Raw genomic sequence first — 25252 nt, 5'->3', positions numbered from 1 at the left:
CGTTGCCATTATCCATTTGTCTACCTAGGAAGTCCAGCTCCTTGAGTGCCACGCCCTGTTATCCGATCCCATCCTATCTATCCTTCTGGGCTAATTTATTTGAGTCAAACACATACAGCTAAGTTTAACATAATAGGAGTGTTATTTTAGAAAAAAAAACCTATATAATCTATTTTTTCAATTAGAACTTTGGAACATATCAAGTATTTTTTCAGAAAAGCCTTCTTAAAAAAAAGGGCATTAATAAATTTTAATTATCAGACTACCATATATGTTACGATTGCTATTATCGTGCTCACACCTGTACGTGTAAGCAGACAGCAAACGTTTAATCATCAGGTGTGGTAGAGGTCCTTGTCCAAGTGTTTGCTCATCGCGTTTTAGCTGACCCAATTCCATCCAAAAGCTAAAATCGTTTATTTACACAAGCAAATGGCCATTAGGTTAATGCTATTTGAGGCTTACTCGCCCAGAAAATCGCCAAGGCAAACAAGAACGGTTCACTCAAGCCGAAATCGAAGTTGTTTTAAGTCCTTGCATTTCCTTTAATGTTCACTTGAGGATAAACGACAAATCACGGTATATCGCATTACACATAATTAAGCTTTGCACACACACTACCCACACCCTGTTAAGTTTATATACTCTTTAATGCGTTTAGAGATTTTAATTAACCATTTCTGTGTGAAGAAAACACAAATCAATTTAAAATTGAAATGTGAAATAAAAAACATTTCAAAATAAAAATGAATAATTAGGTAATAATTGAAAAATTGCTTGGATTTACTAAATAATAAAATAATTAACATATTTAGTTTGTAAAGGGTTAAATACGTAAATGCCGTTCTTTAATTAGAGCGAGATCTCTCTCAGTTTCTCTATTTTCCAAGCTCTTTCGTGCTTTAAGCTTAGCTAATAGCTAATCACCTGTCTCATTCAGTCCTACTTTATTATTGATCTCTCGCATCCTCTCTTGTTAATTCCTTTCCTCCTTCCACGCTTTGGTTGGAAGCCACTGGAAGAATTCCTTCCACTTGGCTCATGACATTTCTCCCTCACACTCGGATTCTCGTTCATTTGTCCATCGACGTTTGCTCGTGGAGGAAGTTCAGTTCAAGGAAGAGGGAGAGGACGACGAAGGCGCTGCATTTATATATTGAATATATAGTTTACTTTTTTTAATTAGTCACGTTCAGTTCAGAGTACCGAGAGTGTCGCCGTGTTAAGTGGAAGTATTTATTTAGGCCCTTAATTTAAATTTTTTCAACCCGACCTCGAGTGTCCGTGCGCGTTAACAGTAAACGTATTGGTATTGGTATTTTGATAGTGCAGCCGCTAAATTAGTTGTTTATTCGCGTCGACCGTCTACAATTGTATTTTGAGATCGCAATATGTTCAGCAGTCGCTCTTCGTTTTTGGCAAATCGCCGCATGATTTTTGATTTCTCTGAGAAAAACGACAGCGATTTGTACTTGGAGTAAGTTTATCTGTGTGTGTGTGTGTGTATAAGCTGGGTTTTTGTGTGGGTGAATCCTAGCTGTAAGTTTTAAAATTACAGTGAAGATTCGTTTGGGGATAATAAAAAATAAATTAAGCAAAACTATAATAACAAAGAATGATAAACTTGTTGTTTTTAATATTATTTGTTTAATATACATCGTATTTAAAACTATACTTTTCCCTTTTACCAGCCTTTATTTCAAGTATTCACTGTACTAACTGTTACTCTCTCTTTCACATTTCTCTTTTGCAGTGCATTTGGTATGAGCGATAAGAGCAGCAGTGCCACGAATAGCCTACCAAATAGCCCCGTGCATAGCAACAACAATAATCCATCTCTGCTGAACAACAACACCAGTAGCAGCAATAATAGCATTAACGGCGGCAACAACAACAATCCGAGCTTGGGCAGCACCAACTCACTGGTGACCGTTGGAAGTAACGGTATAATGTCCGCCGCAGGACTGGTGAACAACAACAACAATCCGTGCAGCGCCAATCGAAATGTCGTGAGCATGGACGATGATTCGTGCTTCCGTCTGGACACGGACACCACCGTGGTCACGTACGGCGAAAAGGAGCCGGATCCGGATAATATCAAAATGTTTGTCGGACAGGTGCCCAAGTCGATGGATGAGACGCAGCTGCGTGAGATGTTCGAGGAATATGGCCCGGTGCACTCGATCAATGTGCTAAGGGATAAGGCCACGGGAATAAGCAAAGGTAAGAGACGATGTATTTAATAAAAAATTCATTCATATTCATTTACAAAAATGTATATATTATTTTTATAGATTCTCAAACATTTTATTTTGACCCCATAATGATCAGCATCAACAGGAGTGTTAATCCAGTCTTGCCCGTTTGTTGTTGATACCTCCTCGTTGGTGTTCAATTTTAATAATCTAAACAAACTAAATATTTTCCGATTCTAAACATTTAAATTATTCCTTCCTTCGAATAATCACTGTACAATTGTTCTCTCTCTTTATTCCTGGCTTTTATCATCGGCCTGATAAATTACACTCGAATTTGTTGCGGTAAATAGCCGAAAGCTGCGCTAAAACTTTATCTCCCCTTGCATGGAAATGAGAGAGACTCGCAGACAAAATTAATATGAGATATTGGTCTAGCCAGAACACAAATACAAGCTTATATATGCACACACAATGTATGTATATGTGTCTTTCCATGTCTCCTTCTCTCCCTTTTTAATTGCATTCACATGCATTTGCCTCGCATTTGCCATTTCATTTCATCAGCAAATTGCTTTTTGTTCGCTATTTGTGTTTGAGCAAAAATTTCAATAGCCTTGAGCTTTGCTAATGGAGATTGGGGTACAATTTTGTGGAGGAAGAGATCATGCAAGCTTCCCTTTTGTATTAAATAATATAATTCAAAGTTTTAAATGTGCCTTTTATTTAAGAGTTTAAGAGACATGTTATTTTATATATTTCAGATTTACTTAAGAGGCCAAGAAATTTTGATTTTTGATTATATTTGAATCTAAATTGGATTTAATTTAAAAGTACTAGCTTCCACATAAAGGAAAAATAAAAAATAAATTTTTTCTTGATTGGCTGAAAACATGGTTAGTTTATATCGAATTTTTTAACCTCTGAGAATAGTTATTCAAATTTCAGTAAAGTTAGTATTCAATGTTTTAAATTTAATTTAATCAAATAACCAACAGCAGACAAAGGACATTCTTTTGCTCTTATTTTTCAGTTTGTCAGTCTTAAGTCTTCTTTGAAATTAAATGCTTTTCAGACGGATCAAACTCTGTTGCTTATCTTCCGCTCATAACTCCATTTCCATTATTCGAATATATTCATTGTTCTGTTCATTTCTCTGTCTCTTTTTCTGAGGCCTCTCAACTGCAGCAGTCAAGCTTCTATTTTTATTGATGTGCTCTTTTTCGCCATTCATTCATGATGGCATTTCCACTTCTAATCTTTTTCATTTCCAATTGCCATTTGGCTCAGATTTCTATTCATATTTCTGTGCAAAGAGGAGCTTTCATTCTGGTCTCGTCGTCCCATTGTGTTTTTGTATATTTTGTATTTCAAAAACATTTACGACGTTTTGTTTATTTTGTGTCATTGTTATTCTATAACCAACTGTCTATTTAGCTTTTCTATCCGTATTTTTTTTATTTTTTTGTTTTGTTGGCTAGTATTTCTAGTATTTCGCATGTGGTTGACAGGTTCATGCTTATTTTTGGGCGTTCCATTTCCTCTCTGGTCAGTGATGTCCAAAAAAGGGGGCGTGGCAATTGGGGAGGCGCCAAATCTGGGAGTTGGGAGAAAACTGTTTTAGAAGCACTTAAGTGGAGCGTTGTGTTGATGATTTATGACAAGCAACGAAAAGTAGTCACAGCTTTGCCTTTTTCACTCCCCAAGTGCTCATGTGAGAATGTTTGCTTTTATTGCTATTATTATTATTTTTTTTTGTCGTTGGCGAGAAGCTAAAAAGACTTGTGCAAGTCACAAACACAAAATCAACACAAATTGCATTTCAAAGTTATTATTTATGTCAGCGACAAGCGAAAAGTAGGCGGGTCCACTTTTTCTCTGGGCCTGCCAGTGACCCAAAACGAAATGGGAATAAAATAAAGTAGAAGTGAATTTTCCTCCTTCTTGGGTGACAAGCTCTGGTATAAGGTTAAAGTAAGTGTAGTTCAGGCTTTGAATTTAAGAAAAAATATTATAAAACATTTTTTTTAATACTGAAGAAATTGATTTATTTATTTAAAATTAGAATTGACGAACACTTACACAATCTTTATGCTTTACATTAGTCTCAAGTATATATTGTTTCAGATTTGCAGTTAGTAAAGGTTTTTACACAGTATTTCTTATTTGGAACAGATTTTTTCCTCCTCCATGATGCAACTTTTTTGGCAGCTTTTTTTTTTTTCTTGTTTAAGCCAACCAAACTTCCTGCTAACAACATTTCCATGTAGATGGCAAAATGTAACTCAGTTTCTGGCTACCAGTTGGCTAAAGGACCTCATCCATATCCTTAGACTTGTGCCACTTTTTTTTTGTAGCCCTTTCGCTTGCCTTTTGTCTGTTGCATTTTTCGGAGAGAGTTTTTAGTTGCTGTCTTGCTTTTTCCCCTTTAAACCAAACAAAATGCAAAATGACATTTTTAAGTGCGATGGTTGACCTCTGAACCAGAAAGTCGTAAATAACAAAACAAAAAAAAAAAAACAAAAATGTATCAACCAAAAAAATTCTTTTTCGTTTTGGTGGAGTATTTCTGGGCTAATGCTTCCTCTACTTGTACTTTTCCTTGCTCCCAAAAATTGTTTTCCTTTTTGGGCCACTAAATTTCGTTAGCGGGCAGTTTTTCCTTTGAGTTTTCTCCCAGTTTTTCTCACTTTTTTACTGTTTCTTTTCTAAGAATCGGTAGAGTATATTAAGGGGTTTTGGTCACTAAATTAAAAGTATTTCCCAAAATATTTTATGATATCGTCTTTTTTTTATAATTTGCGCGGATATTTTTGTATATAAAAATAACGAAAATTAACAGAAAACCTTGTTAAATAGACAATACTTCTGGTTACCGGGTATTTTATGGTCGACTACATCCCCTCACTTGTTTTGGACTTTCTGTGTTGTTGTGGGTGTTGTGGTTTTATGGCTGTTACCAAAAAATGTTGTTCTTGTTGTTGCACTGCGGCTAGCAGATAAAGGTGAGAGGTGTGAAGGTAAAACGGGAGAAAAGGTGAGTTAAAGGGGGTGCAAAGGTGAGAGGGACAGAAACTAGAGCGGCACAAGGTTAAGCGCCCGGGGTCATAATTTATTAGCGCTTGCGGTTCGGCCATAGTACTGGGACTATTTTCGGAATACAGGATAAATGGGCGCGATGCCGTTGGGTGAAAGAGGAGGGGGCGAAAAAGAAGCGAAGCATAACGGCAAGGATTTTCTGCGGTTACCGTTTCAGATTGTTTCAGGCGAGTTTGTGGAAACAGGTAGCTTTTAATTTGATATTGAGTGAGTTTCCGTGGGCTGGCAGGAGCGTTGAGGGTGATTTGTAAAATGTTTCTCTGCCGTTGTCAAGTCAGTGTCAAGTTCTCTGCGGCTTTTGTGGCCAACGAAACGAAGCCAACTAGGATATAATTAAGATTTTCTCTAGGGAAAGTGAAATGTCGTTAGAATTTAGGGTGAAATTAAAATAAATTGCATTTCCGGTCAACAATTAAATTGGATGTGTTTAGTTTGCAAATTTATTTGTAACATAAAGAACAGAAAAATTTTATGTTTATCAAGTTTATAAATCTCTGTTTGAAATGACATTTGTAAATATCTTATTCTTGGAAGTTTCATTAAAAGATTCTAATTGATTAAAACTAATAAATAATAATGAAACTTGGCTTATAGTTAAATTTAGGTCAAATTTGCTCTTGAAAGTCTTACTGCATAAACATTTTAATTAAAGTAATGCAATTTAAAGTCTTGCAATCCCACAATAAGTATTGCTTTTAATGCTTTATCTTAATCCCTGGTATTTTCATAGCCTTGAGCTACTGCAGATAATCCTCTACCCTCGCCAGATTCAATTGTGAGAAGTTCTCACTGAGAATTTATCTCACCCCAAAACAAGACCATATGTCACAGTTCCACATTAAGAGCGGCACGCCCATCCGAACCCCAATGCCGCCCACTTTTTTAGTCCGGCCTGTGAAGTCTGTGATTTATGACCGCTGCCGCCTTATAAAAAACTAACTCGCTGACCAAACCAGAAAAGGAGAAACTGAGAAAAGCAGATGAGAATTCACCCGAGGAGCAAGCAAAAGAAATAATATAATTCACACTGAGACTGAGTTAGAAATCGGGGTTAAGTGGGGTTTTCTTCTGGGAGTGAGAATGGGAGTTTAATGGAAAAAGGGGAAGTTTGGTCAGTTAGCAGATTTTTGTGCCCTCGTTCCCATTTTCGTTATCTTTCGGTTTCCTTGAGAACTTCAGTTTGAAAAGCTTTTCCCAACTCTAAGACCAGCTGTCCGATGTCTTCCCGAAAAAAAAGGAAAAGTAACGCACTTATCTAACGCCTTCATCGGCCTTTCCTTACTTTTCTCTTTTTTTGTGTGTGTTTTAGGTGCCTTCTCGCAGGAACTTTGTGCTCTTGACATTTTTATTTAGCTGCTGCACTGAGCGTGAAAAATGCATAAAATTTCATTTAATTTTATTTCGCACCCCTTGCGTTTTCTCTGTTGGAAAAAGGAAAAGCGAATTTCAATTTCAAATGCAGACTCTAGACTCGCACAGTTTGAGTTTATGTAATTTTTTCTTCTTCATGTAAAATAGGAATTTGGTCACGACTTTTAGTTGCCACTGAAGAATTGCAAAGCACTTGTCACGGTTGAGGTTGAAAATCCTGGAATAGTTATTATTCCTGATTAAATACTATTTCTTAAGCAATATATTTTTTTCCCCATTTTTCAGTGCAGTGTCTGTTCTATCGCTCATATCGAATCAGAAATAAACCAAAGTCCAATTGCATTGGTTTGTTTTAGTTGCATTCCGTATCCTGTCCAGGAGCAGCTCGTCTTTTGTTCCTTTTCGTTTTCGTGTTGCTTTGGCTAGAGTCAGTAAATCTGTGGGTGGAAAAGTTTAAGGACATTGATTTATTTAACTTCGATTAATTCGTTTCGTCCACAAGCGCCGTGTGTCCAAGTGTTGGTTCTTTATGTGTGTGTGCATATAGATATATCCCAGGACATGTATATATACGTGTGTATCCTTTCTGCTGGACTTTGGCACGTCTTGTCTGGCGGCTCTCGATTTCATCTTCCTCCCACTTGCCGGGATTAAGTTCTTTTTGGCCAAAAACGTGACTGGATGTCGTTTTCAGCTTTATTCCCGCCGCTTCTATTCCTTGGGTTTCCTCAGATTTTTCTTTAGTTTTTCCCGCCTTGCCTTGCCTCTTTTTTTTATCGCATTGTTCTCCTTCGTTGGTAGGTGGGTGTGTGGTGTCTTGGGTTTGATTCTAACTGCAGTTGACATGCACATAATGGGAATTGTGTGAGATTTTTCTTCCTTTTTCTGCGTTGTTTTGATGCAGTTTGCCTCCTCCTTCGTTATCGCTCGATTGCTTTCCTTATCTATCACTCCTCCTCCGTCCTCGGCGACTATGTTTTATTGCATTCCAAATGGTTTCGATTTTCCTTCATTTGTTACATTTAACGCTAGTTTAATTCTAAGTGATATTTAATCTGCGCCAGCGAATTGAAATTGAAGTCGAGTTTAATTTGATCATTTTTTGCTTTCATTGCTTTTAAGTGGAACACGATATTTAATGAGGGGAAAAATAATACGGTGGAAAAAGCTTTTTTATTCTTGGAGAAATATGAAAACAATCACAGCTTTTTAAACATTTTTATATATATGTATTTTTGAAAATAAGAAAATAATTATAAACTCAGTTAAATTAGTTTGGTTTCATTTAAAGTACGTTGTGATAAAACTGGTTAAATGTTTTGACATTAAAAAAGATACAGAAAAAGGTCACCGTCCCATAATTCACTCATACACATCGGATGTGGCGGGCATTTCTCCATCTAACCTCTTCTTTGCCGGATATTTAACTGCAAAAAAAGACGGAGAAAACGAAACGAGAAATGAAAATATTTGCAAGCAAATATGTGAAAAATGCTGAAAAATGTTGCCTGGCGCGCGCGTACCTGTGTGTGGCTTTGGTGACATGGCAAAAAACTGCGACAGATTGAATTACCTGTGTGGCAAATAGTGGGCGGTATTTGGCTGACGGGGTGGGGTGTGGCTCCCTGTTTCACCTGGCCGAGTAGGACGAACCGAAATGGTCACCACTAAATGCCGCCGATACGCTGGTGGGTAATTGCATTATGCAACTATTGCCGTATTAAGTTTTGTTGTAACCATCGCTGCTGCTGCCATCACACACGGTTGCCCATGAGATTGGGGTTGGGGTTGGGTTTTGGTTTGGGGCTTACGGAAAATGGTGGGAAAGTACTGGGAAATGGGATGCAGGGAAATGTGTGCAGAAGCCGGAAATGGATTTAACCAAACCTATGTATCCCAGTGTGTGTGTGTGTGTGTGCAACTTGGCCACAGATTTGGCATATAAAAGAAAGGGAATTCCAGCCACATTCAAAATGGAACCAACAAAAAATGTATTTTGGTGAAATGGAAATGGAATTTTACACGTAACAGAGGAGTGGAGGGAAAAAAGTGTGTTTCGGCTGGAAATTTAAAGGTGTTGTTTGCATGAGATAATTATTTGTATTAAATATTTAAAATGTTTTTTTTTTTTACTTCACTAATTATAAATTTGTGTTAAATATGTTCGAGTTAATATTGCAACTCGTAAAAACAAGAATGCAACTTCAATTAATTAAATTTATATAATGTTTTGAATGCCCCAAATAAATGTGAAATTTACACAAGGAGTATCAATTAATTAAATTTATATAATGTTTTGAATGCCCCAAATAAATGTGAAATTTACACAAGGAGTATACGAGGGCAGAATGAGCACATTTGTACGCTAATGTTCGACTTTAAGTATCACTTAATATGCTCGCCACACTTGCCTTCAACTCGAACCCTCATAAATATCAACACCTTCGCTACCCTTTTGCCGCCCCCCTTAAAACACCCCCAATTCTGACTCCACCCACCCCATATTACCACTGAAAACTTGCTCTCCAATCTCAAACGCGACACATTTGTTAGGGCCATAATGTTTAATTTAGTGCCAGGCTGTCATGTTGTTGCCACATTTCTTGGGTCCCCTTTAGGCACGCCCACGGCTTCCGCTTCCTCTTTTCACACTTTCGAAAGACTTTCCCTCCTGCCTGGCGCCTGGCCTGCCTCTTTCCCTTGCTAATAATAATAATTTTCATAATTTCTTTGTGCCACCTTTTCCGAGGCGGGCGACACTCGCTCGTTTGCCTGAAAATAAAGTAGAATTTAACCCCCATGCTAATCCTATACCTTTTTCCTTATTTTCCAGGTTGCTGCTTTGTGACGTTCTATACGAGACGAGCCGCCCTGAAAGCCCAGGATGCTTTGCATAATGTTAAGACGCTGAATGGGGTAAGGAATTTTGATTTGTATAATGATGTTATCACGCCCCACCTGCTGCCCTAGTTTTAAGCCATTTTCACAAGTTGTAGACATTTTGCATTTAGATGAAAACTTGCTCTTTGAATGTTGGTAATAATTTGTGGGATTTAAAGCCTTAGTCTGTAAATCTTATGCTCTTACCATGCTAATATTGCAATTCAAAAATAATTAAATGAAATAGAAATAAGGGTACTCTAGGGGTTTTTAGCCTGAAATTTGCATCTGTCGTTGCAATGGCTGCATCCTTCAAGTCTTAAAGTGTAGATGGCTTTGATGAAAATGATAGTCTTAACCTTTAATTGGAATTTTCGCTGATCTGACACAAACAAGGAAAAACTCTATAAACTTATCATGAAACGCTATCATCCGCCTGACAGGACAACACCAGTCGAAGGAGAAGGGGAGCCAGTCAGCCTAGCCGGCTGTGAATGGAGGAACTGGGAAAGCGGTAGCAGCAGCAGCAGCATCATCGTCCTGATTCCTCTCTCATCCTTCATTATGGCTAACTGACTCGCTGACTGACAGATTGACTGGCGTTTGGACTGACAGAGCCATGACACCGCACAAAAAAATAAAAAAAGGTTCCGGGATAAAATAAAATGCAACGCAAGGGAAAATATTTTCGTAAAGTGCCGACAAAAAAAAAATCGTGGAACGTGAAATTCTTTCCCCTCTATTTTTCAATATAGTTTTTTTTTCTTTCGCCCGCCCCGAACATTTCCCTATAAAATGCAAGTAATTTCAAAAGTTTAGCCCTGTGTCCTTTGGCAGCTTAAAAATAAAATAAAGAAGAAATACAAAAATAGCGAAAACTGTTAGCACAAGACACGCGCCAAAAGTTCTTTCGTTATGTCTCTTGACTATTTCTAGAGGATGTGATGGAATAGTTAATGGGTTCGGGAATTATAAAGTGGTAATAGATATTAAAATACTCTAAAAAATAAACAAATCTAAGAAATATAAAGCCATTTTTAGGTAGCATAACCTGAGGATAATTTATCCCTTAACTAATTTTCCCTAATTGTGAAGGTATATAAAATATAAATATCTCATATTTATAGTTTAAATAACTATTTAGGATATTCTATTTGTCGATCACTAGGGATTCTTTTTTTTTTTTGACGGGAAGAGAGCAAACCGCAGGCACAAAAATGTCAATTTGCACTTTGGAGCAGCAGCAAAAGCAGCGGAAAAGCAGAAAAGCAAGCACGGAGTCCTGGAAAAGTTGTCAGCACAAGAAGTGCAAAGGGAGAAAGATATGGTAAAAAGTAGGGTCTACTGGGAAGAGGTCAGAAGATAGGGAGCAGCAGCCGCAGCGTCAGCAGAAGGGAGCGACATTTGGCAATGTTGCTTTTTATTTTTCGGTTACCACTTTTTGTGTTGGCCCTGCTGTTGTTCTGCCCTTTTTTCTATAGCGCCATCAAATAAGCATTGAATATTATTATTATTTGAAAGCCATGTGTTAGCGCTGGCTGAGAGGGGAAAAAATAATGGGCCAACAGGAGGGGTTTGAGGGGAACGGAAACAGAAAGACTGGTGGAGGAGCAGGAGCAGGAGCAGGAGCTTTTCCAAGGGACAATGCTTATGTCATCACGTTATCGGCTTCAAAAAGAGGAACTGACATAATTTGCATGTTGCTTCGTGGCTGCAGCTGCGATATTTATTTTAGAAAATTGCCATGCAACGCGCGCCATGGGGCGATAAGGGGTTAAGGGACATGTGCGTGCTGCATTTTGAGTCTCATCGTGGCTGTTGTTGTTGCTTTCCCTGCTTTTGGCAGTTCAACTGACAGGCTTTGACGTTGGCTTGTAATTTTCTTGCACAATTTGCGATTGTTATCGAAATGTGGAGGGAAATGCTTTTGGAAATTCATGTTGATTGGTAGAATGTTGAAAGGAAATTTACATTTTTTGTTCAATTTATTTTTGCTTAAAGCATAGCAATATAGATTAAATTAAAATAGTTTACTGATATCTGGTTACTTCATTTAAACTTACAACCTTAAAGAAGTCGTAGTATTTTCTATTTCTATTCTTATTTCTATTCTTATTATAAATAAGACCCATCTTTTTCCGATATTTACTTTCCAATCGATTAATTTCGCTTCGTCTTTATGTAATCGATAACATATAGCTTGGCATTTCACAAGCTGATTAAGTGCAGACCAGCCGATAATTGCCCCAATAGAAAACAGTTGCCGGCAATATTTCAACCAGTTAGGCGAAAGCCAGGAGAAAGTCAACCACAAGAGCGGTTGACAAAGTGAGGAAAGGCGCAGGATTTCCTCAGCTAACCAACGCAACCCACTTTCTTTGCCCCTCCTTGAAGCTCCTCTAGCTTTTGCCAGGTGGGGGGCGTGAATGCCGCCTGTGTTTGACTGGTAATTGCTACTTCCTGCATATAAATAAATTGGCAAAATGAGAAGGGGAAATGGTAGAGCAAGAGGTTGACTTTGGACTGCAATTTGTAACCAGTCGCGTTGCGTGTATTATTTACGGCCAAAAGAGGTTGGTTGCTGGTGGAGCAAGAAGCGGGAAAGGTCGGGGAAAAAGGAGCTGGTGAAGGGAGGCACAAGGACATTGCCTTCTAGCGTAGACTGTCGTCGTTCTCTTGCTGCTCGTTTGCCAATAAATCACGCGCCATTAGCCACCCAGTAGTTTGCCTTAAAGGTGTTGGCGTGACACATTCAAGAGTCCGTGTACTTCTTACGAGATTTTCCAGATTTTTTTTTCGAATTTCCTTTAATTAAACGAACGAAATATGAGCTATAAAAATATTAAAAAAAATAAATATAAAAGACCAATAGAATAGATATTGAAATAATTAATAGTCTTGTCGTGTCCTCAACTCACGCTCCCATCTCTAACTAGAGAATGCAGCCTGACCTCGCGCCGGTTTCGTGGCCTCTTTGGTGGCGTAAGAAGGCGTGGCTAGGGACAGGGAGCTTTAAGCTTGTTTTAATTAGAAGACGGCGCTGTGTGCGAAAAATTACATTTAAAACACGCTGCAAAGTCCAACACATATTTTAGGATTTTTGCACATAGCACCAAAACCCTTCTTTACCCCTTTCCCTTTTTTTTTGCCAACGCCGCCCGTGTCCTTTTTAGCGACCGCTGAATAAATGTGTTTGGCTTTTGTCAAGGATTTAGGCGGAGGCTTTGTTCCATGTCCTGCGAGACTCCCTTTGGCTTTGCCTGCATTCCATTCATTATGCAGCTTAAGTGGGAAGCCTAGATGGTGACTCTGTGGGGCATTTTCCACACCGCCCTTACATTTCCCAACCCCCTATTCCACACTTTCCGGGAACTGCAGTCCCTTGCCGACGTTTTTGGCGACTGCATTTTGGCCCTAAGCTCTGTAAATTAATCGCGACCTTCTCGTTTTTCGAGTGGAACCACGGAGCATATTGCGCTCTAATATTTCAAATGTGATTAACACGGGCAGGAAACGGATTTGATTTTAACAAGGGAAAATGAAGGGATTTTGGAAAGGGTTCGTGATGCAATGGCAGCAATATGTTGTGCCTAGAACTTAATTTTTAAGGATAAGAGAAGTTTGACATTATTCAATTATTTTCTATCATTATACAGAAAGAAATTTAAGAAGCGTATACAATTTTTTACTGCAAATTGAACTGATTAAACTTTTATTTTATATATTTTAAGTATTGGCCTCAAGACCAAATCAAATAATATTCTGACAAATTCTAATTAAATTTTTTGATGTATTTCCATTTTATTTTAGATGTATCATCCCATCCAAATGAAGCCTGCCGACAGCGAGAATCGCAATGGTAAGTTTTTACTCATTTTCAAAAACAAATTAAGCTAACAGAAAAAGTAGAAAATTTTGAAAAGCCCACACACACACTCTTCACACACACAATGCGGTGAATTGATGCGGTGTGTGTGGGCGACTGAAAGTATGCCAAAGCCAAACTATTTCCACTGCTAACAAATCAACAGAACGCGGCACAAAGTGACCAGCGAGGCGTGTGAAATATGTGTGCAATTTTCTATAGAAAACTGGAAACGAAACAGAACAAATGTAGGCTTAAAAATTTTAAAATATTAATTGAAGTGATAAATAAAAATCTATTAAATATATACTAGAGAGATTGTAGTACAGAAGAGGAATAGTAATAGCTTGGCGTTTAAAACCTACATGTTGTGAGCACTTGAGGAATATTTTTATAAGAAATTTATAATTTGAAAGGAATACTAGAATTTTTATGATAAATTTAGTTGTAACAAAACCTACAATTCAAGCATGACTTTCAAAAGTTCGATACCAGTGTACCAAATGTAGTATAGTTTTCACAAATTCACAAAGGCAGCAACAAGGACGAATGAAGCGAAAGAGACAGACAGCGACCGACAGAGACAGAGCGTGACTGAGCGAGGGACAAACTGAAAGCGATCACAATTCCGTGGCCGTGGAAATTGCGTGCGAAAAACGCGGCCAGCCTAAAAGCGGGCAATAGTATTTGACAGTTTTTATTGGCAATGGTCAACGTTGAGTGTGAGGGATGAACCGCGTGACAGGGGAACGGTACAAGGAGGCAGTATAAGGGAAAATTCCGGAAAAAAAGGGAAACAGCGGCAGACGAAATTGCTTCCAACATTTCACGGATTTTTCATCGAACTCTCATTCGCGTGCTCCTTTTGTTTCATACTTCGTTGTCAGCTGTCGGTCACTTGGCAGTTAATTAAAAACCATCAATTATGTGAGCCAGCAAAAAATGCTTCACCAAAAAAGCAAAAAAAAAAGAGTTTAAAAGGCTGACGACAAAAAATAATTCCGAAAAGTTGGTGAGCATATTTTAATTTATGTTAATTTTCAGACAGGAAGCTTCAACCCGCCACCCTCACTTGAGGGGCTGCTGCTGCCTCTCTTCTTTTAATTACACCCATGATATTAATCTGCTTAAGTGACCACAAAAATGTTGACTTTTAAAGGGGCGAAAATGAGAGAGGGGGCAAGGGCCAGGCAGAGAAGACTGTGGCGAATGCCACTTTTTAATTGGGCGACCTCTGGCGGCGGCGTTTATTGTTAACAAGCTGTAACAAAAAATTTAAAAAAAGAAACTGAAAAACTGAAAACTGGTGAGGAAAAAGTTTACCCAGCATTTCGAGGCTTCCTGGCAGCAGCCAATCTCATTTCACTCGCCACCCACCGAAAACACTTCCCCAGCTTCCCCCCTTTTGAGCTGCATGTAATTACGCTTGTACAACATGTCGTATGCTTAATAATTTTTTGAACTTTTTCCTCGGTGTGTGTGCTTAACTAATTTTTTTCGTGTATTTTTTACACGTTGATGGATAAGCACACTATCATGGCGGTAATGAGGAATGGAGAAAATAGAAAGGGCAAAATTATGTTAATTAAAGTGTGAAATTTGGGTAGGAAATTTGTAAATATGATCTAGATTTTCCTAGTAGATGAAGATACATGAAAATAAAGTGTTGTTTAAATTTATCTTTATGTATATAAACTCTTCTAATACTTGATTTTATAAATTCCTTTGCTAGTTTTCGTACAAGTTTTCTAAATTTATATTTAATCACATATTTATTTTGCAGTATTGTTTCAAAATCTAGTATTTGTGGGTGGGGCTTTTCAATTTTAGATAAGCCCTTTGCCAGAGACCGCCCGCATTGCGCCTAAAACAAATTCAATGCAAATTTAAGTTGGACACGATCCAACATTTGCCGCATTATAGACAGACGATGTCGACGGCGACGGCGACTCCCCGGCACACACCCAGCGAAATTGCAATTCAATTCAATATTCCAAACTAGACAGAGAGAAATGCTGTTTGTTTCGTGATTTGGCACTTTAACCTCGCCAGAGAGCAACAAACAGAAAAGCAAGCAAAAAATGCTAAATAAAAAACCGAAACAAATACAACTGACAAAGTTCTTTTGCTAGGAGCGCCCAACAGCGGAAACGATATAATAGAAAAAGATGGCAGGAATATTTTTTCCAAAAAGTTATTTTTTATCATTTTTTTTTTCTGGTTTACCGCCAGGGTTAAGAGAGGAGGTAAAAGAGGAAATCGGGGGGTTAGTCGCACAGTCTAGAAATCGAAAAAATATATATACATATATATAGAAAAGAAGACACAGTCGTCGCATGGCGTCGTTTCAAACGTAACAACAAACGGAAGGTGGCAATTTAATAAAATGCTTGAGTGAGTCGCCGAGTTTTGTTTCCTGCTTGGCTCTTGCTTTCTTAGTTCTCTTTCTGAACCTCCCAGCTTACTCCCAATTTTTCTCAGCTTTTCCACCCGTTTTACCACCCACCAAAGTGTTGCATACTTTTTGGCTAAGAAGGACAAACCTCTGATTGGTTTTCTTTGGCCTCGTTCGACATTGTTATTCCTGATTCTTCGACTGGGGTGTATATATATATACACACATTTTAAAATAGCTCTTATTGAGTGCTCTAGTCAAAGGCTTGAAATAGCGTGGGAATTGCAGCAGACTTTCGAGAAATAATGCTAAGTTTGTATTGATTGTATAAGTACCCTTCGGGGAATTAATGGGCTCTTTATGACTGATGAAAGTAGAGTCGTGTTTTATAGAGACAGTGGGTGGGAGTCGTAGAACTGCAATTACACTTTAAATATAATTTAAAGCACGAATAAGTGATGAATAATTTGTTACTGCCAAATTTCCTTTCAATAAGAACCCATAAATAAAACCAAATTTTCCCGATATCCTTACTCAAAAAATCAAATAAAATTATCCTCAATGATTTGTTGTTTACCTTTGATCTTTCATCACAAATTCAATCAACGATTGCACCTCTCTCATACCCCCCCCATACACATAAAACCACAAGCCACGAAAAGTGCTTTCTGGAAAAACCCTCGCTACCATAAATACCGAACAAATGACTTCTCATTTCCACCCAAATGGTGGCAAAGGGAAAAAGAAGAATTGCATTTAAATTTTATGACACTTGGCGGCGACTCCCTAGGTTTTTCTTTCCTCTGAACCTGAAAAGAAAAATCAAGAGAGACCCGAAGGACGTAAATACCTCAAGGAAAAGGGAAACAAAGAGAATTTATTGTCCAAGGGTAGAGAAGTGCATAATAACGGCGATTTGCATTAGGTTAAGTAAAAGGGAACGCTGGCAAACGAGAGACAACAGCAAAATGCGCAAGCAAATCAAATGAGTAAGCAAAAGTGAGGAAAAGGTGGGAAAGTACTGAGCAAGGTGAGAAAAACTGCAACGCGGTAATCAGAGCAATTTACATGCAAGCGAACTTCAAACAGACAACGACGAAAATAGGATGAGGGATGGGATTATGGAGAAAGTCAGGTCGAGGGTTCCGAAAGTGTTATTAAATTTTGAAAATATTCCGCATTTTTCCTTTTCTTTTCATTCTTCTGTGGGGTTGCAGCAAAATGAATGCTGATGAAAATTCGGAAAGTTTATTTTTACAGCAACAAAGTTGATATTGCTCTTTGTGTATTTTATTAGAAGTATTTTGTCTTAGGATATTTTTATCTAAGAAGATTGAATTCTTATAATGAAAACCCCTTTGATAAGATTTTTATTAATCAAGGTTTTTATATAATTTTGAATATAATTATAAACTATTAACATGCTTTTTGATGATTGGATTACTTTAAAATTTATTTTAAGACTCAAAACCATAACCTTATTCGTCTTAAATTCATACATTTTCAAAAGTAAGAAAAAGTGACAGAGCAACGAAGGAGTAAACATCTTCATGTTTATTCCATACAATTTCGTAGAAGCAGAAAAAGGCACGATTGCATTTACTCTAGAGATGGGTGGAAATGAATGGGGGTGACGACAGCAGTAGGTTCGGTAGAACGAGAGGTTGTGGAAAAGTCGCGGGAACATATGAATTTTTCCTTACTGCATATGAAATCGATATGCAAATGTTGTGCGAGGTTTTCCCGGCGTCAACAACAGCAGCAGCAGCTCCTTCCTTCTGCCACGACTATGATGACGATGATGATGATGATGCACGTATTGTTTGCTTGTAAACATGATAAAAATTCAAATTAGCCATTATATATGGCAAGTCAAGGAAAGTCGCAAGGCACAACCCTCCCATATATGAGTCTTCATTTTGTGGCGCTGAAATGCAAAATGTGCCAAGAAATTACGGCAAAAAGTTTTGCCAGGGGGTAACACGAGTAGGGAACCTTGAACAAATTACATATTGTATTTGCATTTCTAGCTGTCTGGTTGGTGTGGAAATCAATGAGTCAACCAGAAGGTGAAAGTTGAATGTAAAGTATATTTTATAAGGATGATGTCTGAAGGACAAGAAAGGTTTGAGATGGTGCGAAATTATAGTTGAAGAAGTGATTTAATTATTTAACTAATACAAGAATATTCATAGTTTATTATCATATTTTTAGATATTTTTCATATACAAAACTTGTGTTCTCTTTATTTTTCGTTTCCCTTTCAATCCTCTAACTTTACCTCGCACTTTCGGAGTGCGTGTGTGCTTCTCTAAGGTTCTCTCTAAGCCAACTTTTTTGTGAACAACAAAGTGGCATCGCAAAACTTGTTAATTAACTCATTAGCATCAGGTGGTAAGGTGTACAGTGGGCGCATGGTAGACGCGAATGAGCAAAGAATAAACAACACACATTCATCAAATGTGGATGAGAATAAAAAGTAAACTAAGCTAAACCAACATTAAAAGTCATTTAAAAGAGCTCAGCTCAGGTCCAACAATTTCACAACGAAGCCCAAGTTGCTAATCAAGTTTTTCCAGCTGAGAATCATCTTCGCTTGAGATGAAATGAGATCTAATATGATGTGGGCCTTAGGGTCTAGATCTTGGAACTCGCGTTAGTTGCATTTCCAACGTCAATCAGTTCGAATCGAGGGGACATCCAGACTCGACTGTGCAAACAATCAACTTGATTTATTTTCCCGCGATTTCGCGTACGTGCTAAAATTCCATTTCGTTTGTTTTTCGCTTTTTTATTTGTAATCGAGCCTATTGTTTGGTATTTAAATACGAAGCATATCCCTTCCGTCTCCTGTCCCTTTTTCATTCGCTTTCATTAATGGACGTTGCATGTGTGACGTTGCTTAATTAGTTGCCATCGCCATCGTCGTCGTCTGGTTCTGATGACTTTTCCTTTTTCCTTTGCCCCCTGATTGATGTCAATTTATTTTTAGTGAATCGAATTTCGCCAATACGCATTTGTTGTCGTTCTCGTCGTCGTCGTCGACGTCCTCGTTGTTGTTAAAAAAGGGGAAAAAAGTAAATAAAAAACGAGCCTTTGCATATACAAGAATTTGTTTAAATCACAACGAAACTTATCGGTGAGATGGGAAGGCTGTGAAAGTGAAGTGACAAAGAATAGCTGAAATATATATACATGAAATATATATAAATACAAACAAAATAAGCGTGAACAAAGGGTGTCTAGCCAGAAGTTTACATTTAATTTGGATTTTAAACAAATGCACAAGATTAATGTGAGTTTTTATTTAAAAAATAAATACCATGTAATTAAGTAAAAAAAAACCATAGGCTAGTGTGCTTTTTTGCATTAAATTAAATTAAAATTATAAATAAAAACGACATTTGCTCGCCTAAGGTCAAAATCTTGGTTTGGGACTCGACTAACCGAGTGCAGGTGCGAGCGAGATAGAAAGCTGCAACTTGGTTATGCGAATAGGATAAGTAATAATACCTTAAATATTAAAACCTATTAAAAATTTTAATATTTAAGTAATTCATTTCTTAAAAACTAAATAATTTTCTACATTTTGTTGCACCCTATATTCAAAAACAATTCATCACCTGCCCCCTTCCAATTTCGCGCGACTAAATGTCGCATGCCTGAGATAAATCCGATCGCATTGAATAGCTTCGAACCGAAACAATACGAATTAAGATCGGTCAAGCGCCAGCAGCCATCGCATTCTTTCCTCGTATTATTCTGCAGAAGGAACTATATTTAGTAGCGATTAAAGGAGGGATCTATAAAAGCAGAAGCCGAGTGGGCAAACGCATTAATTGCAATCACAGGGAAGAACTCTCGATGCCAGCAATTGTGTCTGAAAGAAAAGACTGAAAATCACACGCTAAAAGTGCGAAAACTCCAAGAGAAACTCACAAAATTAATTCTTGTTCATTGTTTTATGGCAAATATCGAATCGGAGGAAATTAAACTAAACCATTTTGTGTGTTCACATCTACTTTATACACCTGATTGTTGTACGTTAAACGTTTAAAGGAGGAGGCGAACAAAATCAAAGTAAAAATTAAATAATATTCTAATTGTGCGTGGCTAAAATCCAAAAGGAGCAGCAGCAAAATCAACAAAAATCGTTGCGTGTTCCACAAAATATCAGAAATAAATAAAACCGGCGTATGGGATGAGAAGTGTTAACTGGCTGATAATTGAGTTGAATATTCGTGTTTAATATTTATTATATATGCTTATTGAATTTTCCACTTGACTGACACGTTCGAGACAAGAACACTCTGGATACTTGTTCTGTTTTTAACGCTCTCTGCTCTCTGTTTGAGTGTGTGTTTTCTGTGTGTGTCTGGTGTTGTGAGTATCTGTGTGAGTGTGTGTAGTTGTGTAAGAGTAAGTGTGAAATATTTTCAAGAATTCTCTCTTCTCCGCTCGCCGTCGCCGTTGCCTTTATCATCATCATCAACTGACATGATAAATAATTCAGCTGCAATCGGTTTCGTAAATAGCCAAAAAGAAGCCAACGGATGCGAATGCGAGGCCCAGGGATGCGGATGCGGAACTTCTGAGGCATCTGAGCCAGACGCGAATGTTGCCTTCATAGCGGGCAACAGCAGCAACAGTCAATTATCTTCGGTAATTGAGAATTTATCCAATAACAGCGACATTGCAGCCGCATTGTCCTTTGCCCCGTCATCGTCATCAACATTATTATCATCGGGAGCAGCAGCCGGTGCAGGAATTTTAACAGGAGTAGGAGCAGGAGTATCCACTTCCCCAACGAACCGCACCACGCATAAATCCTATCCGCCAATAAATTCAGCATATTGGCTGCCATCGTCGCATCCATCACCGTACGCGGTGCCAGGTAGGAGTCGTCGATTCACATCTCAGTTTCCTCACTGATTCCCACACGAACCTGTACCCAATCCATGAGTTTTCTTCGCCCGCGGTAATTCGAACTTTAGCTAGAGATGAGAGATTATCATGGGGGGAAAAATATATCCTTTATAATATTTTGGGAAAATATGAAGACAATGTAACATGAGGTTCCATAGAAGAGAAAAAACTTTAAAATTGGTAAAAGACGTTTCTGAAACGGGATCCCAAATTAGAATTTATTTAAAGAAATTTAAAAGCCAAATTATATTTATATTTATAAAAGTTCTTATATTAAAAACCTACGAGAATGAGCGATTCTTGCTTAATTCATTGCCATCTCTGACTGTCCTGGTCAGTTGTTGTTCCTCATTCACCCTGTGCACAGCTGCCCTTCGACCTCGTTACCAGCTCATCCTTATCCTCCTCCGCATGGTGGACCACTCTCTTATTGATGGTCTGTTGATGTTGAGTGTTATCTACCTTGTCGCAGGAGTTGCCAGGACTCGTCAGCTGCCCAAATTGCCTTACATCCACATTACGATGTATATCCTTGTCCCTGGTTTCCTCGGTCTCTGTAGCCGGGTCTCCTTTGCCTGCCTTTTAAAATTGGGTAATTAAGGCAATTTATTGTCATTCGACGGTGGATTGAGATCGGGAAGGATACAACATAAAATTGCCAAGATGTTGTCATTAAGCAAATTGCCCATGACCCGAAAGGTTGTTGCTTAATTGTTGCCAAAATAAATACGAGATGGGAATTTATTTGTGAATTTAGTGTAGAAACTAAAGAAGGAAAAAGCTCAAAGACTAACTAGCCAATTTCTATATCAAAAAGAGTATATGCACATCGACCTTCTTGCCTGCTCTTGCAATTTCTTTTAATTACGATTTTCCTTTAACTTTAGTTAATAATTTACTTGTCAGAATTCCAGCATATTTTTCATTCTTGAAACTTTAACGTCAATTGCCTGGAATCTTTTTCCATCAGCAGCCTCCACCGACTGATGCTGATTTTTCGACCTTTCCGCACACAATTTCCGCCCTTCATTTCATTATCTGTTGATGCCAAACCACAAGCGAGACGAAAAAGAGAACAACATCTGGTAAACATATTTAAAACCTGTCTTTTTTTCCTGGGTCTTTATCACCTGGATATGTCCAACGCAGACCTACCACTTCCCTGGCCCTCATTCACTCATCACCCGGCCACAAGTTTACACTTGACTTCGACATTATTAACGCCCAGCCTGATATTGCTCCGTGTATATATATTTAACAATAATTTCAGCCTGCGAGAAATGTTAAAATGTCAGCCCATATGAATATGCGTTTGTGTGGGTTAAATCATTGACATACACGTGTTGCTGGCCTGACACTTTTCCTGTTTAATACACTTCAGCAGGCAGTCGATGCCAGGACGACCCATACAAAAAAGGACATTGTCCTGGCATCGCTTTTTCTCTCTCTCAAGAAAAGTGAATTTATATTTTTCACTTAATTTTTAAGGCTTGGGTTGGGAATAAAATTACAGAGCAGCGTGAAGAACCGTGTCAAGGTAGTTAAATATGTAGAGAAAGTTAAATAAGTTGTTTGTATTTATATTTTACTTTCTTTTTAATTCTCCATATTAATTGTACATTTTTCGTTTCTTCTCTGAATTTTTCTTTAAAATACCTTTCCTATTAAATCACGTTTCAACTATCCATCAAAGTGTGTGACTTACCCTACCCTATCTCGTCCTATCTAAGAACCTTTAACCCTTGGTTGCCAACCGTAACACCATCACTTGTTACTCCATAAATCTCTGCTGGCCAAATTGCCATGCAAATTTTAACTGGACTTTAATTTTCTGCTAAATTAAACGTTAAATGAACTGCCTGGCCACGTGGCCACCACGTAAACGTGACTGGGCCGCCGTACAGAAAGGAGTGGCGGCGGCACATATATAGAAAATTTAACAAAGAAAGCTACACAAAAAACGTAATTTTTCGCACACTGAATGTGCCAGCCAGCAGCGAGGTAGAGGGGGAAGAAGGAGCAGCCCGGCACAAATTTATAACCTTTAATTGCTTTGACCCAAAAAATGTGCAGCAGCAGTTCTGGCTCGTCGGTGGTCTTCTCTGATCCTGGCCACAGAAGCCACATTGCCTATGGGCCGCTCTCTGGCCTAGACTGGACCCGCATAAAATTATTTTTTTGGTGTGTGTGTTCAGTCCCTCTCACTTTCCACCGCCCTCCTCCTGGTTCATTTAGTGGCTCTGGATGCTTTTGTTGTTGTTGCTGCCTAATGCATTTTCACATTTTACGGGGGGGAAAAAGCGCAGCGTGTGCCATTTACCCACATAGATGCAGCACTCGACCCTCAGTTGGTTATAGCACTAACAAAAACTAAAGAGTTACTTCAAATTATACATTTTAAAGTAACAATTGAACCATACAAAATATTTAAAGAGCTTTATTGAAAGGAAAATGAAGTATTTCATGAATTTCATTTCTGTTAAAAATTTATTTTTTAAGTTACAATTCAGAGAAGTGCACATATTTTCTTACAGCGTACAGTAACTGGAATGATTTGGCCTGGCTGGCACCCATTTATAGTCCGATGGCATAACCATGGCATTCTCTAATCTGAAAGCCAGCCGAGTTTTCAGTTCAGTTTCCATTCCATAGCTGCACATACTCGGCTCGACTCGACTCGACTCTTGCTCCATTTTTTACTTGGGCCCAGGCAGCCAGACTAGTTGCCGTTTTATGCAAATGAATTGGTTTTTAGTGAAATACTTTACACTTTGTTTGGCCCAAATAGGAAGGCGAGAAAAGTCCTGGGACTGCCGGGAGAAGATGATGCGATTCTCTGGCTCTCTCGCTGGAGGTGCAGGCCTCTTAGCTGTGCTGGAGATGCAAATGCATTCCCAGAGCTTGCTTAGCTGCCTTTCTGGCAGCTGTTGGCTAGAGTGGCAGACTTGACGGACTGACTGAATGATTGCGGCACCAACCAAGGGACTGACCGACCTATCTGACTGACTGACTGTCCAATTGAGTGACACACTGAAGACTCGGCTTCAGCTGGGGTTAAAGCGAAATGTACTAGAAGTTGGTCTAGGAATTTGAAAAAATAAAGACTAAGCAATTGGAAAGTGATTTAGTGCTAAAGAACACTCTTGCAGCTTTAAGTTGGTATTAGAATTCCTTAATTTCTCTTTTTGAATATGCTTTTTGGGATTAATTTTATAATAAAAATTTGAATGCCTCTGTAAATTTCATTTTCAGAATATAAAAATATATTGCTTTGAAAATTCGATTGTTTTGCGATTATCCCTTCTTTCGCTAGTAATGTCCTTATTTATTTTTAAGGCCTATCAAGGATTTGCATATTTTCCATATAATATTGATAAAAATGGTTTCTATTTGGGGTGAAGGCCATAAAAGCGAAACCTTTCTCGTTTTTTATGCAGATATATGTTATTATCATAATCAAACTGGAACTACTTACTTTCACTTCCCACACACAACATACCGCCAGAAAGGGCATAATAAAAGGGAAGTGTAACCCAAAAAAAAAAAAAAAGGGGGAACCATAAAATACAATAAAGGAAGTTGAAAGTTCTTCGACACAGAAACCCATTATCACAGTAACAACGCACACACACACACACACTCGTACGCATTGTTCAAATCAAAAGTTTTAACCCCGCATACAGGACTATAATGGACATCCATTCATATTTGCCCGCCCTTTTTCTTCTCTATATATAGAGTCCTTCGTGTCCTTAGCTTGACCCTCAAAATGTGTAAAAATGCAAATAATTTCCAAAGCAATCCTCCATCTCTGTTCCTCTCACTCACTTTCTTGCCTGATTGTTATGTTCTTGATTATGTTGTTGTTATTGCTGTTGGTCCTGGCAGCGGATATGTATGTGTAAGGATATCTGTTCGTGTATGCAGCAAAAACATGTCCTTTTTATTGCCCCGACATGAAAATTTATGTTTCCCTTGTAGTTTCTTCGGTGTTCTCTGCTTTTCTTTTCTTTTCTTTTCTTTTCTTTTCTTTTTTTTTTGTGGCTCATTTTATTGGCTTGTTGTTGTTGCAAGGACATTTCTGTGGCTTTCATGTCATATCGATTTATTAACCTGTACGAACTATTGTCCATCGTTTGGGCCGCATTGATAAATGAGGCAAGTTTGTTGAAATTGGTTTCTCGTCGTCCTCCTTTTTATTATCGAAGGGTGTTTGAATTTATTTCCTTCGGGCGCCGCCTCTTAATGGAAATTTATACGCCAAAGTTCCCCTTGTTACTGCAATTATTTGTGATATATATGCATAATCCTCGTTAGCAGTCCTTTGCTAGCTAGCTTCTGGTGCTGCTACTGCTGCTGTACTTCAACTTTCTCCTCTTTGCAACTCCATTTGATATTCAATATTTTCTTTTATGTGTGAGGCAAGAAAAGAAAGGAAAATAGATTAAACGCAGCAAAGCAACACAAGTTCAATCCAATTAAAATGTAAATTTCCTTTATGCAATCCCCACAAAAAAGTAT

The 25252-nt window shown here is 38.1% G+C and overlaps 1 protein-coding gene across 7 annotated transcripts in view; it reads left to right on the top strand.

The window, feature by feature from the left end:
* The window catches only part of bru1 (bruno 1), a 111343-nt gene that overhangs the window by 66401 nt on the left and 19690 nt on the right, over positions 1-25252 (top strand). For 5 of the 7 annotated variants that reach the window (XM_017168798.3, XM_070283182.1, XM_070283183.1 and 2 more), the window contains exons 3-5: positions 1754-2223; positions 9499-9581; positions 13356-13404. In XM_017168798.3, coding sequence (XP_017024287.1) covers positions 1754-2223; positions 9499-9581; positions 13356-13404 — 602 coding nt within the window. Of the gene's footprint in view, positions 1-1107; positions 1478-1753; positions 2224-9498; positions 9582-13355; positions 13405-25252 lie in introns of those variants that run through there. The other 2 variants (XM_017168806.3, XM_017168815.3) reach the window with 2 other exon arrangements.

This window comes from Drosophila kikkawai, chromosome 2L (assembly GCF_030179895.1).
Source record: "Drosophila kikkawai strain 14028-0561.14 chromosome 2L, DkikHiC1v2, whole genome shotgun sequence".
Taxonomy (NCBI): Eukaryota; Metazoa; Arthropoda; class Insecta; order Diptera; family Drosophilidae; genus Drosophila; species Drosophila kikkawai.
The sequence above is the reverse complement of the archived record's forward strand: the minus strand, read 5'-3'. Positions and strand labels throughout refer to the sequence as shown.